Genomic DNA, 17,688 nt, shown 5'->3' with positions numbered 1-17,688 from the left:
TTTAACATCTCCACAAATATTATGTTTTAACTAAATGGTGGAAATACTTCATACATGTGTGTGTATGTGTGTGTGTGTTTGGGTATATATTAAAAAATATATATTAAAATATATATAGTAAAAATAATGGTGTGGCAATACTATTGATTATATACACATTTATCTGAAGAGTTACATGATTTGGAAGAACAGTAAAAAAATAAAGCCTCTAAATACATATAGGTAAGATTTATGAGAAAGTGCGATTAACTTAATGAACACGTTCCTGTGCTGGTTGTTAAGATGCTACCCAGGGCCTGGCACTTCATCTCACGTGGTAGCTACTTGTGGAATCTCAGGTGTAGTGCCTTCTTATAACTGCCTAGTCTCATTTAGATGAGCTAAGGGAGCTTAGTGTTGTCTCCACAAAATCTCCAACTCTTCTGTAATGAACAAGAAATAATATACTCTCTTCTTCTGAAATAAAGTATGGTTACAGTGCTATCATTTTGTGTGTTTTTAGGCTGAAGAAGTGCATGTGAGAATAATATATATATATACATTTAGAATATACATATATATTTTTAGAATAGATATATATTTATTAATATATATATTTATAATATATATTTATTTCTGGAGCAGTTCTGAAATATATTAATCTAGGTGAGTTTGTAACATTCTAATTGAACAATGGATATTGATTTAGCAGACTTCAACATGAACTCCCAAGCCTCAATGAGTTAAAGACTAGTAACCACTGCAATGTATACATATCTAAGCCTTCCTTCAGTATTACAATCTCTTTGCATACCCTCAAGAAGCAAGTAGCCATCAGATTCCACCTCCATGTTATAGATGCAGACAATGAGTCACAATGAGGTAAAGAGATAGCCCCAAGCTGGCATAGTTAGCATAGAGCTCTGCTGTCCCATAGGTCTTTGTTCCTAAATAAACAATCCCATCTCCTAGATAACCTGGCTTCATGTTTAAATCAGGAAATCTAATTTCTCAAACTGAACACCATACCAATTACCAATACTCTCTAAGTTCTAAATGTAGAAATCTAAACCAAGTACTGTGGAAACTGGAAACTTTTTTATAGTCTCATTGACTGGCTGTTGAAGTCATAATTGAAATACAAACCTTGCCAAAACACAAAATTCTTGGATTCACAGTGACAGGCAGAAATGGGTGGATGATGGCTAACCTGGTAGTCAAAAACAAAAGAGGCAATGACATCAGTGTTAAAACTTCCATAAACGATCGTTTTTGACAACATATATTGGCTACCCGTAAATAAAAACTACTCGACTCATCCATCTCTATTAGTGAATTATTTTCAAAATGTATAATTAAATTACTTAATCTTTACCTTTTCTAACCTCATGCTTAAACATATTTAGAGGGGGCAATTAGTAGATAGGCTAGGTGAATTTTCTGTTAACTAGCATTATAACCCCGCTTCAATCAGATGTTTATCAAGAAGCTATTTTCATTATCAAACAGAATCCAACAATTCTACATAGAAACCTCAGAGTCCAGTGGGACTTACCTGTTCTGAGAAAAATCGGAATCCTTTGTCCTCTCTAATGCATTCATAAGTCTCCCCAAGGACAGGGTTGAATGGCTTACTTCCTGCTCTGAAATAGGTAGAGCAATATCCTGAAACTGCAAATGCAGCAATAAGAACCTGTTAAAACATTTAAGAAAGGAAAATAATATAGGAGAGACTACTTCCAGGTCTGTTTGTCCCTTATTCCTCTAGATTTATACACCCCTATCAATGGGTGCTGATCTGATGGCATTTGCGTTTTCTATTATTTGTATAGACTCTTCATACACTCATAGGAAAAAAAAGATAAGTGAAAAGGAGGTTAAACTCCCTACAGTTGAGGCCAAATATTCCTCATTCACCTGTCCACCCAGTTTCCCGAGTATCAGAATCTTAGTATCAGGGTTGTGGCTGCGGGTGCTTTTCAGAGGACAGGTCAAGCTTTCCACAGTCACACGGAATGAAGGCCAGGGTAATGAACAAATAGCAGGTTACCTTCCTGGACCTAAGTTCTGGAACCAGTGGGCTCCCTTGGAATTCAGGAAAATCTGCTAAGGCAAGACTAGGCATGTCTTAAACCTGTAAGGAGTGATACCTTTACATTCGAACTTCAGAGCCACTCAGGACCAAGAACAGGTCACACAGTGATAGCTTTCATTAGCGGTATCTGGAACTTTCTGCCCCTGCCTGATTTATGTAAGTGGATTCCTCTCTTACCCATGCAGTGAGAGTATTAGGCAACCACCAAATGTGCCATCCCAACGAGTTCTGCCCTCGCCCAGGTCTAGGGCTAGCAAGTCCTCTGTTATTTATTACCATGCGCTCATAAGGATTGTCGGTTTCTGAAGCCTTGTCCAGGAGCTCACTGTATTCGATCTCCTCGCAGAGATGCTGCAGAGTATTGAGTGGCTCATTCAGCTCCACAGGCATGGAGACTTTGGACAGGTCTTTACCAATGTTGTTCCTCAAGATATTCCACAGGTTAATGTTACTGGTGTCAGGACAGGGAGCTGGCAGGCATGTTCGACGTCCATTTCGGAAGGCTCCTCCCGTCAGCTCCCCGTTCAAGACTGGGAGAGGGAGAAAGATGAGACTCACAGTGAAAGATATTTGCTTTTCTGATTTCCCAAAACCTGGGAGGGAAAGAATCTTTTCAAGTAATTTCTGATGGTGCTACATTTCTTAAGCCTTCATTATACTCTCTCGAGAATGAAAAGAATTATTTCAATACAAGGTTGATGATAAACACACAAAACATCGGTGCATAAATTTTTTTAAAAATAAGGTGTTAAATATACTCAAGTATTATTCAAGAAAAGACAAGTCAAATTTTAAACAATTAAATATATTTAATGTGAAGGACTCAAAATTTTGATTTAGGCAAGAACTGAATTTTTTCTTTTAACCATCCACCCAACAAATTTTTCAACCACCTATCCCCACAGATTATACAAATACAAAATTTACTGAACAATCAGCTGCAAAAGGAACCATTAGTGAGGGGGTCAAAATGATTGTTCATTGACTTATCAGAGTTGTAACTTGGCAGGTAGACAGAACAACCCGGAAGCTCAAAGGATGCATACTTTGCCGAGAAATGTTGTCTGCAACACTGGTGTTGTCTTCAGATATATTATCACTCACATCACTGATGTAAGACTCATCATCTGAAGCCTAAAGGGAAGAACGTAGAAAGGATCAGAACTCTCACTATCTTGAAAGTTCAGAAAAATCAAACAATGAAAAACAGCAGGACATTGCCCACATGAGAAAGAAGCAGAAGTCACAGTGGGAAATGTATGTGCATGTGTGCAATGAACACCCGAGGTTCTTGTGTGAGCAGAAGATAGGACTGCAGAAAGCAGCCCTTAAGTAGCTTTCTGTCTTAGTGGGGCTGAGAGGCTGGGCGAAGCCAGTACATAAGTGGAAATGTTTCAATTCAACACAGGAAGAATGCGCAAAAAAGGAGGTCCTCTGAATCCCTCTAGAGGAGTTAGGAGAGGCTGCCCAGAAGAAATAATATTTGAGGTGGGTATAGGAACTGCCCAGGTAATAGAAGGGGGAGAAGGACAAGAAGAAAGGACAGAATGTCAAGGCAAGGGCCATGAGAGACGCATTTATTCTAGGAACACTGAGAAGTCAAGTGGCTGTAACAAAAGGTAAGGTGAAAAGAGGAGGTCTGACTGTGAAGGGCTCTTCATGTCAATATAAAGGGTTCACATGTAATCTTATGAGTTAAGTGCAAGGAAATGGTAGAGCCATGCTTGACTCTCAGGAAGATACTTGGCAGCTTTCCCCAGGGAGTCCAGATAACAGGAACTGCATAGATCCAGGGAGGGACTACTCATTACACTAAGATGGCCAGAGTCAGGATCAAGCAATAAAGCTGCATTTGACAGCCATGTCACAATTTGGCAGGTTATTTGGGGTAGGGGAGAAAGATTTAGAGACAGGGAGAAATCAAGAATTAAGCCATTTTCTACATGAGAAAATCATAAAACCAAAATGAAACCAGGAGTTCCCTGGTGGCTCACTGGGTTAAGGATCCACCACTGTCACTGCTGTGGCTTGGGTCGCTGCTGTGGGGAGGGTTTGATCCTTGGCCTGGGAACTTCTGCATGCTGCAGGTGAGGCCAAAATAATAATAATAATAAAAAAATGAAACCAAAATTCACATAAGAATACAATTAAGGGGCAACACATGCACTAAGGGAATTTAGAGACAGAGCAGGTAAGAAAAAAAAAAAGAGAAGTACTGTAAAGCCACTCAAAATAATGCAAAAATCAGTATTTCTACTATTGGCAAGAAAGCCATCGATACTTATTTACTTCCTTCAAAATGGAAATGTGCTATATTTTTTTCTAAACATAAAAACAAAATATTCTTATTGTAAAAAATTAGAAATTACTATAGTTCCCATTGTGGCTCAGAGGTAATGAGCCCGACTAGTATCCGTGAGGATGCAGGTTCGATCCCTGGCTTCACTCAGTGGGTTAAGGACCCGGCACTGCTGTGGCTGTGGTGTAGGCCAGCAGCTGCAGCTCTGACTTGACACCTAGCCTGGAACCTCCATATGCCATGGGTGTAGCCCTAAAAAGACCAAAAAAAAAAAAAATTTGATCAGTTGAACCTTAAGTGGAGTGGATGTGCTTTCACTTTTAACATTTCATAGGTACTACCCCCAACTTCAAAATGCCTATTGATATCTCTATCTTTAGATACTGTGAACAAAATGGGGATTGGTTTATTTACTACTTTATAGTGTTCTGAATATACTTCCATTCTCATAAACATAGCTCCTCATCTTTACTTGGAATGACAACATATTTCATTAGACAGTTACAACACAAGGAATTTAACCAGCATTCACATGGTTTCCAATTTTTTACTATTATAGACAATACTTGGATGAACAGTCTTGTGAATATGTTTCTGTGAATCTGTCTAGCAATTTCATTAAGTTTTATTCCCAGAAGTGAAATTGCTGGGTCACCTGGGTCACTTTTAGGCTTTAGCTGTTTATTGCCAAAGTGCTCTCCTGGAAGACTGCACTGTATTCATTGGTTTTCACCAGTAGTGTATGAGGGCATCCATCTCTCGTACACATTTAAACACTGTATATTATCAATCAATATTAATATCTACCTACCTAACATACATAAAAGATCCCCTTTTAAAGTCTGAATTTCATCTTTAGTGAAATTGTTGTCTTTCACATATTTTTCAACTCATAAAAACTGCATTTTTTTCTAGTTTGAATTTAGTTTTTAAATTTTATTTGTACCATTTTGGGGGCCATGAAAAGTTTTAAATTTGTATGTAATAGAAATAATCAGCTTTTGCCTTTAAGGTTTCTGGATTTACTGCTGATGTTTTACAAATTAGAGTTGAGAAGAGTCCATGTATTTAGAGAGAGAGCGTTATGGAGAGAATGATTATATGCATAAAGGCATAATGGCAGTTTTGCTTTTGCACCCTGAGTAGGTTGATAAAGATGGAAAGTTGAAAACAACGTCTTTACTTTTTTTTTTTTGTCTTTTTGCCATTTCTTGGGCCGCTCCGGCGGCATATGGAAGGTTCCCAGGCTAGGGGTTGAATCGGAGCTGTAACAACCAGTTTATGCCAGGACCACAGCAACGTGGGATCTGAGCCGCGTCTGCGACCTACACCACAGCTCACAGCAACGCCGGATTGTTAACCCACTGAGCAAGGGCAGGGATCGAACCGGCAACCTCATGGTTCCTAGTCAGATTCGTTAACCACTGCGCCATGACGGGAAGTCCCGAAAACAACGTCTTTTTCTGATTTGTATTTTCCCACTGCAGCGGGCTTCCAGTTCCCACTGATGCCAACAAAGTGGAAGGTTAAACCATCAAGCCCATGAATGCCACATTCTAAAGCCCGATAGAAATAAAGTAAATCAAACTCTTCTATGTGATTTCTCTGAAAAAAGCTAATCACACCCAATTATGTTAGAGGAGACAAATGCCTGCCTGAACCTGATTTGTGGTGCATATGTGTTTTTTGTTTTGTTTTGTTTTTTGACTTCTTAGGGCCACACTCACGCCATATGGAAGTTCCCAGGCTAGGGACTGAATCAGAGCTGTAGCTGCAGCCCTACACCACAACCACAGCAACTTGGGATCTGAGCCACATCTGTGACCTACACAGAAGCTCACAGCAATGCCACATCCTTAACTCACTGAGCGAGGCCAGGGACTGAACCTGCATCCTCATGGACACCAGTTGGGTTTGTTTCTGCGGAGCCGCAGTGGAAGTCCCACATGCGTGTTTATTACATGAGTGTTTAAAAGCTATAAACAATCTATTCCTCTTCAATTTCAAATCTCTCCCAAATGAATGTATGAGAGAAATGGTCCAATATCCATGTCCATATAGAAAAGTCTATGTGAAATATAAAAGAATTCTACAATGCAAGTGGCCCTGAGTAAGGTCTATATTATCATACGTGTGAGTAGAAGCTAAGGCTGGTCAGTCTGGCCACGGTCCATCCTATACATAAAGTTAAGGCTCTGCAGTAGTATAATGAAACAATTAATATATATTTGTTTTCTTCTCCATGGTCAAGAAGTCCTAGAGCCAAATATTTCTCTTTAAGATGTTAAGGATTCCAAAGAGTTCGGGGAGTGTTTTTTCTAAATGTACCAGGCATGCAGTATTGCAGAAACAAATTTTAAAATAGAGGCAAGGAAGCAGATCATTCTGGAACCAAGAAGAGCATTTTTTAGAAGAGGCTGCACATTCACTAAGGGAAGCATATTGGAGACAGCACAGAAAAAGGATTTTTCTCTCAGTCATGGAAAAATGTTAGTATAAGGCAGAAAAGGCTCAGATGGCTCTCTGATTAATCACATGTTAAGGTGCTCTTAGCATTCCCTCTTTCCTTCATTCAGTTGGCAAATATTTATTGAGTTCCTGCTGTGGGCTCAGTAGGACTGTTCTAGTGCTGGGGACCGAGTGGTGGAATTGCAGCCCTAACTCTGGTGTGGGAGACACACAATAAACATATGAAACATCTATGTTGTTAGAGAGTGATAAGCATGAAGTCAGGAAGAGGCATATGAAAGGTCGGGGATGAGGAGGAAACGGTAGCTCTCCGCAGTCGAGAGGGCAGCCAGGGTAGGTTTCTCGGAAGGGGATTTTTGAATAGACTAAAGTGAGTGAGATATTTGAACACATGCACCAAACAGGATGGACGGTAAGTGCAAAGGCCCAGTAGCCTTTGGCAGCTATGGTGTAGAATACGCAGGTGAGCCTACCTTGCAGCTGCTACTAGGATTCTCACACCTACAGTAAACCAACCAGCTGGGCTTGCTGAGTCTGTTCTAAGGAGACAGAAGAGCCTTCTCATTACAAGGGAACTCATTTCATCACAAGGGGACTTAGACACTTGTGCAGATGAAGTTGCCTCAGTACCAAAGATCTTAGTTGAAGGGGAAGAGCAACCTTGAGAACATTGAGGTGTAGGTTAGTTGGGTTTAACTCCTGGTCCAGCCTCTTCAAATACTTAAGAAAGAGTGTTGTGATAAAGGGAGGAGACAAGTAAGAAGAATCATTTTATGAAAACCTGTTAAGATACAGTCACAAGAAATGAGTGTATAGTTTAACACTTTCCAGTTTGGATTGTAGGAGGGTGTCACTCTCCTGGCTTCAGCAAAGGACAGGGGTTGTCTTTAGCAAGGTGACAACTCCAGGAAGCACTCCGTTGGCTTCTGGAAGGTTCCAGAAGAACAGAGGTTAAAAGATGCTGCAGCTTAGAGTGGAGATCAGATGATGGATTTCTGTATGATAGGTATGGAGTTTAGATTGCTACCCTAAGGACAGTGGGGGACGAGGGACAAGTTCACTTACCTCCATTTGCATTTTGGAAAGATTAATCAGGCTTCCCAAATAGATTCGAGGGGGCAAGAAGGGAGGCAGGAACACTACTTTGGAGATTGATAGGCTATTTTAGGTGGGGAGCTGATGGTGGATTGAATTGGAGTGGCAGCAGTGAAGCTACGGGAAAATGTAGGTATCTGAGAGCATTTGGGTGACAGAAATGAGCGAATTCCCTGAGTAAATCAAGGTGGGCGGCTGGGTGGTAGGAAGGGAGAGGAGTGGAGGGAATGCTGAAGAAACAGATATCTGATATGAACACTTAGATAGAAAACAACTTAGATAAGCAATATGAGACATATGGGTAAGCTTGTATTTTTTCCGTGTGTGTGTGTGTGTGTGTGTGTGTGTGTGTGTGTATAAGGGGGTTGTTGGTTAATTCATCTGGACAGGCTGAATCAGAGGTCCTTTGGAGCACCCTGGTGGCCATGTCTCAGAGGCAGGTGGTTGGATGGATCCTGAGCTGATTCCTGCTCTCTCTTCAGACCTGCTTTCTCCTTAACTGACACATCCAAAAGGCTGCCAGATCACTCCCCTGAGAGGTCTGATAAAGTGAATGTATCATCCCCACGCCCCTCTGCCCTCCACCACCTCGCTCCTTCCTCTTGCCTGGACTCACACAATAACCTGTTTCACAGCCTCTTCATCTCTGGGCTGCCAGTGGCTGCAAGTGGCAACTGGTTGCTCAGTCAGATGTGCCTCCCAGAAACTTAGAAATAGGGACATTAGGTTGCTCTCAGGGAGGTACACTATAAAGTCATCAGACGACAGGTCAAAGCCCAGAGAATGTACAGTCAAGTTTGTCTGAATGAATAAGGACAAAGACCTGGTTGGCAACGAGAGCCCAGAAAAGGGAGAGTCAGAAAAGAAAATGCTGGGAGCATGTCTCCAGCATGGTGGTCCCTGGGGGTGTGGAGACTGGCTCACAGACAAAATTCCCCACCCATGTAGCAGGGTATCCCTATGATGGAGATGAAAGTTTGGAGCTATTACATCCTGGTCCTGCCAGCCTTAAACTCACTCAACCCACTTCTCCAGTCTCATTCTTTCCTTGCTCACCAAACAACCTCTTGGCTTGAATTAGGCTTCCCAGGCAGACTTGCCCACAGGGGAAGAGACACAGTCAGCAAGCATGATTGTTTTGTCCATCTGATAACAACAGTTATCACTATGAATAATTAAACCAGTTCTCCAGCTTGTGAATGGGCCTCTCTCTGAATCTGTTAATGTATGACTTGGAATCTGAGAGGCAGAGGCCTAACTCGGTGTGGTAATAAATTCAGATCAAGAATTCTATTTTACCTTTTCTACATTATAAAGTGATATATAAAGTGATATGTGTTCACGATTTCTTTCTGTTTTCCACTTATTTTGTTTCTAAAATTATTTAAAATTCTAAACATCCAAAAACAACTACTACTAATTGTCAGGATGTTTCCTTTCAATCCCTTTTCCATGCATATGGAAATAACATTAGCAACATTCATCTCCTTTTTGTAAAAATGCAGCACAGATTTGCAATCTCAAATGACAAAATTCTTATACAAGTGTGTGGGAAGAATTGTGGCTGCTTCTCCCATGCCAAAAAAAAAAAAAAAGAAAAAAAAATTCGAAGTGTACTTGAATAGTTTCAGTAAAAGAATTTCTGTAACCTGACCAAGGAAGAGATTGCTTGTTTCTAAGACCTTGCCAAGATTCACGAGCATGACAAGTAATCCAATAAGGCTCTTAGAGTAGTGAGTGGTAACCTCCCAAACCCATAATTACCCAACTGGATATATGCTAGATGTTATCTTTCTAAGCTCAAATTCATGTCCCTGACAAAGATGTGTGTGTGTTTGTGTGTGTATGCACAAAACTGAATGGTAATTTTCTTATTCTCTTATTCTTCCCATATTTTATCAGTCTCCTTCTATAAAGAATTCTGTTATCAACTATTTGTTTACGCTAAAATATGAACTGTACACGGAAAGTTAGAATAAACCTTGATTTTTGGTGTTGCTACTATTTGGACATCTTACTATGAGGTTTAAAAACAAAGTTCCACCGTCTCGCTTTCTTTAACCCAAACTCATGGTCAGCAGCAGTTGGGGTTGACACATCAAGGAACCTTACTTCATTCTCTGAGGAACTTGCAGAGAGGAGCACCTCCTGGGCATCGAAGAACTCAGAGACGGACTCTGACATGGAGAGGCGGCTCTCATTGGCTACTTGCTGCGACAGGGGGAGGCTGACATGGATTTGCTCACCAGCCTACAGAAGAGAAAAGCACATGGTATAATTGTTTTCCCCGGTGAGAATAACTATTTGTTCAATATTTGTACCAGCCAGATTTCTAGAAGAACTCCCACCATATGTTAAAAGAGTGGTGACCATAAGTAATTTTCATTGGCAACTGAGTAATGACCACTGCATAAGTTTCCTTCCATGTGCCTAAAGTATCCAAAAGGTGCAGCTGGAAAGTGAGTGGATTTTAAGTCTCTGCTCAATTGATATTAAGCAGAATGTAACAGGTTAAGCCCCCATCAAACCCTGAATTAACTGTGGAAACAAGTTCATTATCATAAGCTTAGGCTTGTTATTACCAGCTATATTCTAACTCGTATACTACACCTCAAGAGTATTTGTAGAAACCACTGGAGATGTGCTAAAGAAATATTCTTCGAGACTAATTTTTGAGACAGAATATATAACAGTCATTTTGCGATTTGATCATGAAGCTTAGCCAATGAAACCTAGGATTGGAGTATTAAACCTTATTTCAAACTACTTTAATGCAGTAAATGATAATTATTGTTTTCAAGGAAGCCATTTAAGTTTCAGTCAGAAAAATATGTCAAAGAACTATAAAATATATATTTTAGTACACATTTCAGGTTGAAAAGAAGATTCAAACTGAGACTGTTGGCTGTTTTTTGAATGTTTTAGAAATAATTCTGGATTCTGGGCAGTTGAATGGGCTTTAATGTCATCAGAGATCATGGGACCCATGGAGGTGGATGGACACAGGGTGGGCAACTTACATCAAAGAGATGCTGTCTGGGGATGCCGTTTCCTAAGCATTAGATGGTAGGACCCTTACATCTGTAGATTTCTAGAAAAAAATGTATGTTTTGGGTGCAACTATGGCCTTAGGATTAAACTCTCACCTTGCTACATGAATTATTGTTGAAAAGTATAAATTCTTGTGGCTAAAAATAATAATTTTATAAAGAATTATAAACAGAACTACATACTCAAGTTCAGCTCACATACTGAATGTTCTCCTATCCCTTACCATTGCTTCAAAAATTTCCTGAAAAATGGAATAACAGTACCTACCTCAGAGAGCTGTTGGGAGTGTCAAATGAGATAACACATGTAAAGTGGGTTAGCATAATGCCAGGCATGTAGTACGCATTCACTTGCCATGTGTTAGCTAGGAATTATTAGCATCATTGTAAGCAGTAGCTGCAGCAGCACTATTAGTACTGTCTTAGCAAGGTCAGGTGGCTTCTCTTTTAACTAGGACTTTTCAAACAAACCATAAGGAAACTTTTGTTTAGCACCTTCTCAACTAAAAGTATTTGTTTCAACATGTCATAAGCCACTGATGATAGTGACCATTTCAAAGGAAGACTGAGACAAAATTCACAAGCTAGAATATATATAAACTAGATATTCAGTGGCATCAGAGGAACACAGGAACAAATAAAAATGACAATTAATCACCCAGAATAAATGATGTCAACTCAGGTACATCCTTCACTCCAAAAAACACTGAACTGTCAGCAACACAAATATTTATGCAGGGAATTTTATTAGAAGTGAAAGAACTGTATACAAATAAATGTATATAGGAGGTTTAGATGCTTTAAAATAAGTACTTTACATCTATTAGCAATGAGTCTTACCTCATCAGGGCTAGGAATAATATTTACACTGACAACCTGATCACAAATAATAGATTCTGAGTGTATTCTGTTCAACCGACTCCTTAGTTCAGCATTCTGGTTGAGTGCCTTAAAACAACAAAAACCACACATGTAATTTCAAATTATTAAGCAAGCATAAAACAGAACAAGCGCACATGAGACAACATAGTCTATGATGCTCTTAGCTGTAACTTCTGAAGCCACCATAGGCCAGATCCTACTAGTCAGAAGGAAATAAATGGCTCATAATTAAGGTATTCATTGTTTGCAATATAAGACTACTGCTTGGTAGGTTAGTGGGTTGAAAGAGTTCATGGATTTCATAAAAATGATTCATGGCATTTTCTCTCCTTTAGAGTCAGGCCCATCACATCCAAGCCCAGTCTACCACCACATATATATCACATTTTATACCCTAGGATAAAAACTATTGATTCTTTTTATTTTTTATTTTTATTTTTGGTTCTAGTTGCTAAAGTATGGGAGTTGTTTCAAAGCCAGATAATTATCTTAAAAATTATTTGGAAATGGAATGAACAATGAACTGGCTTTATATTTTATAGAGTTATATTTTAGTCTGGTAAAAGAAAATAGTTGTATTTTGACAGTACATTAATACTAATTCAAGTGTAGACCAAAGGTGTCTTCACTGGACAGTGCAGACATTGACAAGCACATAAAGAACATATCACAGAAGGCAAACTAACTCCAAACTATCTGCTTCCCACGACTTTTGCTATACCCTAAGTCGGCATCAATAAAACTTGATCTGCTACACCCCAGTGTAGCGTGTATGGTGAGAAGAGCACAGCTTTACATAAGCATGGGCTCCCAAAATGGATGGAGGTACATGCATCACATTAGTGCATAGAAACCTGTTTCATATACATAAGACACGTGTAGCTAATGGGATTACATCAAGTCTCAAGTAAAAGACCTTTGGGAGGACAAAGCCCAGCAAAAAGCTGGACAGCTCCTTTCCTTCCCATTAAAACCAGCAATGAGAAGACAGAAGTGGATGTTTCAGAGTGAATGATAAGCGACCAGACGTACTGAAGAGGGCACCTGCCCCAGGGAGTGAGGATTCAGCTTTTCTTCATAAGGAGCCAGTGACTACAGGAAACTGATGCATATACAAATGTAACATTATAACTGTAACTCTGTACCTATTAAAGCACTGGGGATAAATTACAAAGTGGCTAAACCTCACATTTGCATTGAGCAGTGGCATAGCCCTTGAGCATGGAGCTCAGAACAGCCTGGCCCCCCTCCCTTCAACCAGCTTTTGTGTTTTAAAAAGAAAACTGTTTTCTTGCAGCTCCTGGCTTTTGGTTAAAGCCTTTAGAACCAGTTTTTAAAACATGTGTCAAACAGAACACCCTTGGTCTTATGGGCTGTCAAGTATCGATGGACTAAAGATGGACACAGATCCTGCAGTCATTATGTTTGCAGGGAGAAGCAAATGTGTGTCCAGTTCTCTGAGAAAACCGGGACATGTTAGTGAGAAAAAAAAAGTGATTAATTTTTTAGTAAATATACCATGTGCTTCCTAATACCTTTGTATTCTGCAAAAGTGCTCAGGATCATTTTTCTTGGAGCAAAATCTCAAATGCTTAAAATATATATATCCCTTCTATCCTTTGTGGCTACTTTACATATGCTTATTTGTTCTTTCATCATTTCTCTGTCCACAAAATACTGAAAGTCATCTTCGTTACTGAAACCAGGTATATTCTGTTGTCTAGGAAGGAGGAGGCCTTGTTGTAGGTTGTTTGATGGTTTTAATTGCAGGATGACAGTCATCAACCTCAGAGTTTCACACAAACCTCAACTGAGGGTTCCTCCAAAGTGACTGCACCTTCTGATGCCACTGGAACAGTTAACAAAACAACCTCACAAAGACTCAAGGGCAAGAGTAAGTAGTGTTTTTTCCTCAGGGTGGGAGTTTTAAAATCAGTTTGCCATTTATAAAGAAACCTATAGAATTGTTTGCTTTGGATATTAAAGACAGCTAATTCTCATTTAAGCTCTCATCTCATCCAGTATTCACTAAATGTGATCCTGCCTACAGGTGTGTATGAAGGTGGCCTCTAGCGGATAATAGGAAATGAGTTGACAATTAAAGGACTATTGTATTAATAATATATATGTATATATGCAGTGGTAGAAAAACATTGTTACATAGCACAGAAAAGCATGGAAATAAATACTATTCCAACTCTGGCAACCCTCAGGGTAAAAAGTGGAAGCAGACAAGGAGCATGCAATGGCTCATTTCTGTGCACCTTGCCAGGGCGGCTCCTCCTTTTGCCTTGATCACACAGGCTGTTTTGGAAGTTGGCTACAAGTGAGCACCATGAGCTTGTGCGGGGTAGTGCCCCCAGGGAGCGCTCTGGACCACATCTGTTATTTCCCTCCCTGAGGCTCAACTATTTTCTCTGTAATGGTATCATGGAAACAGCCTTGGGAACACTGAGGAATATGGGTATTTTCAGTGCAATGACATTATTAGTGGTAATTAACATAGGAGAGCCCAGCGCATGGCAGAAACAATGTGCGGAATGCATCCAAGGAGCCTGTACAGTGAAGCAGGGAAAAGGAGGCACATCGCCAGGCACTTGCACCAGCAAGAAAAGCCATGGAAACTTGTAAGTAATAACATTGCTCTATTAGTGGCCTAGGGGGCCAAGGCTTAACAGGCAGGAAGCACCCTGGGGCTCAGGAGCCCTGCCTAGATTCTTTAGTAAGTCTCACTATTTGCTTCCATGAGTGAGCTCAGAGCCCACTACAAACTCTCTGCAAACTATCCTCATGTCCCTCACACACATGCAAGTGTCACGCAGCCACACATCAGTCCCGACCAAGCTATAAAAGAAGTTACCATTTTGAAGTTCTAGCCAGCACTAATTGCGCCCCAATCCTCACCTCCTTGGCTAAGAATTTACCTTAGACTGGGTGGGACTCTGGCATAACATATACATATTACTGAATGGAACTGCAGGTTCTGGGAAGGAAACACAGAAGCCTGGTGGCTGGAGAAGGATATGAAATATATGGCAAGATGGAACTATCAGAAGACTTAAACTCTTTAGATAAAAGCAAAGCTGGTTCAAAAGGGGTGAGAAGATGTGTACGAAAATGGTGAAAGCTAGAGCTATCAAGAACCAAATCCTGGATAGCTCTTAAAAAGGACCTTTTTTTAAAAAAAATTTTTTTTAAATAAACAAATTCTATTATAGTGCATTTGGAAAATGAAAAAAGTAGAAAAATATTTTTAAAAATTCATACCTTACTGCTTAACCAACCAACTTTTGGTGGCTTGGTATATTTCTTTCAAGGTTTTTTCCCCTATGGATTTTTCACATTATTTAATGGGAACATACTTTACATCCTGTTTTTCACTTATTCTTTGCATATAGATATATACGATGTTGCAAACTCTTCAGAAATGTGATTTTAAAAATTGCAAACTAAGTGGTTATTTTCTACTCTTGGGCACTTATGCTGTTATTGAATTTTACTAGAATAAAAAAATGTTGCCATAAATGATGATGTATGTGCTGGTTTTCTATATTCAGCATTAATCCCTTAGACGACGTATATCAGCCATGGACCAAAGGGTCAAAGAATGAAGTGTTTTTAAGGCTTTTAATAAATATTGCCAAATTATCCAAAATGACATCAATGTGGAGATCCTGGATAGCTAAAAAAAGACATAAAGGATTCTATGGAGAATATCTTCAAACACAAAAATTTGGCCAAGTCTCAGGGAACTGTGAAATTTAGGAACAAAATACACTTAAAACTTTTATCCCAACACAGAATATTTATTTATTCATTTATCTATCTATCTATCTACCTACCTATCTATCTATCTATCCATCCATCTATCTATCTATCTATTTGGTATTTTTAGGGCCACACCCGCAGCATATGGGGGTTCTCAGGTAGGGGTTGGATCAGAGCTGTAGCCGCTGGCCTACACCACAGCCACAGCAGTGCCAGATCTGAGCCACATCTGAGACCTACACCACAGCTCACGGCAACACTGGATCCTTAACCCACTGAGCAAGGCCAGAGATCGAACCTGAATCCTCTGGATATTAGTCAGATTTGTTTCCGCTAAGCGATGACAGGAACTCCCCAGAACATTTATTTTGGATGTATAAAATGTAGACAGGATGGTAAGAACTACGACTGGGATTTTAATTATGCTGCTGTGTGCCTTAAGCCAATGTTTTGCTTACATTCCCATACATACAACATTTCAAGGGGCACCATCCCTCAATATTAACACCTCTGAAAGCACTGGTCGTTTAACTGACAATATTTTTCTTTCTTAGGAGTGTGCAGAATGAGGGCACATCTAACACTTGCTGCCGTATTGATTTAATGACATACAGTAATTCCAATGGAGTACAAGGGTCATATTCTGCTGCTCACATTTGTGTGGACCTAACACCTCATGCATACAGTACAAGCTGTACACAAACTCTGGGGCCAGAAATCAAACTAGTAACAGTGGAGTTCCTGTCATGGCTCAGTGGAAACAAATCTGACTAGCATCCATGAGGACGCAGGTTCCATCCCTGGCCTTGCTCAGTAGGTTAAGGATCTGGCGTTGCTGTGAACCGTGGTGAAGGTTGAAAATGTGGCTCGATTCCGTGTTACTGGGGCTGTGGTGTAGGCCAGTGGCTACAGATCCAATTCAACACTTATCCAATTCGACCCCTAGCCTGGGAACCTCCATATGCCGTGAGTGTGGCCCTAAAATGATAAAAACAAAAAACAAACCCCCTAAAACCCCCCCAAAACAAAAAACTCTAGTAACACTGACAAAGTATAATGTATTGAAGACAGACTCAAGGTGAATCTTTTATTATAGTAATCTAGGGTGCTGAGTTTACTTTAGTGCCTCTCTCTCTCTCTATATATATATATATATGTATACTATGTGATTTTGGTGTTCAGGATACTACATGAAATTACAGCTGCTGCGAAATAAAGTCATTTATAAAGGGATAGATGCCACATAAAATACCTTGTACTCAGGTGGGAATCCAACATCTACGCTGCCTTTTGGGTGTAAAAGTTTACTTTTAAAGTTTTATGGAGTAAAATAACAAAATTATGTATGTCTTTGTATACACAGAGATCAGGGATGAAATACTACTTTAGAAGAGAAATTCGTTATTCTGTTCAGCCTTGCAAATTATTATATGCCCAAGGCAGGTAACAATTTATCCTGAGCATGTAGTGAAGAATGCTAATTTTATATATGTTATTTTGCTATGTGCCTACTAAAGTGATAGTGGAATCTGCCAAGTTGATATATTTAAAAGCATTATTGAAAAGCAGCATTTTAATCATTAGACATATATCAAACAGGACTTAACATCAAATTAAAAAATGTTAGACTAGGAGTTCCTGTCATGGCACAGGGGAAACAAATCTAATTAGGAATCATGAGGTTGAGGGTTCAATCCCTGCCCTTGCTCAGTGGGTTAAGGATCTGGCATTGCCATGAGCTATTGTATAGGTTGCAGATGCTGCTCTGATCCTGTGTTGCTGTGGCTGCGGTGCAGGACCACAGCTGCAGCTCTGATTCTACCCCTAGCCTGGGAAGTTCCATATGCCATGGGTGCAGCCCTGAAAAGCAAAATAAATAAATAAATAAAAATAAATAAAAATGTTAGACTAATCTAAGAAGTTATTTAACCATAGTTCTCCCTCCTTCTCTTTCTTGGGGGAGACTTGGCTTTGGTAACTGTTCATTAAAGAAATAGCTGGAGTTAAACCTGTGGCGCAGTGGGTTAAGGATCTGGTGTTGTCACTTCAGT

General features: G+C 39.8%; 1 protein-coding gene across 8 annotated transcripts in view; it reads right to left on the bottom strand.

Moving 5' to 3' along the window:
• The window catches only part of OSBPL6 (oxysterol binding protein like 6), a 229,861-nt gene that overhangs the window by 11,193 nt on the left and 200,980 nt on the right, over positions 1-17,688 (bottom strand). For 5 of the 8 annotated variants that reach the window (XM_047772964.1, XM_047772967.1, XM_047772968.1 and 2 more), the window contains 6 exons: positions 11,828-11,935; positions 10,050-10,187; positions 3,121-3,208; positions 2,351-2,604; positions 1,535-1,672; positions 1,126-1,189 (listed from right to left, as the gene is read on the bottom strand). In XM_047772964.1, coding sequence (XP_047628920.1) covers positions 1,126-1,189; positions 1,535-1,672; positions 2,351-2,604; positions 3,121-3,208; positions 10,050-10,187; positions 11,828-11,935 — 790 coding nt within the window. The remainder of the gene's footprint in view (positions 1-1,125; positions 1,190-1,534; positions 1,673-2,350; positions 2,605-3,120; positions 3,209-10,049; positions 10,188-11,827; positions 11,936-17,688) is intronic. The other 3 variants (XM_047772969.1, XM_047772971.1, XM_047772972.1) reach the window with 1 other exon arrangement.

Source organism: Phacochoerus africanus, chromosome 3, assembly GCF_016906955.1.
Source record: "Phacochoerus africanus isolate WHEZ1 chromosome 3, ROS_Pafr_v1, whole genome shotgun sequence".
NCBI classification, from domain to species: Eukaryota; Metazoa; Chordata; class Mammalia; order Artiodactyla; family Suidae; genus Phacochoerus; species Phacochoerus africanus.
Note: the sequence above shows the minus strand (reverse complement) of the source record. Positions and strands in the feature narration are given on the sequence as shown.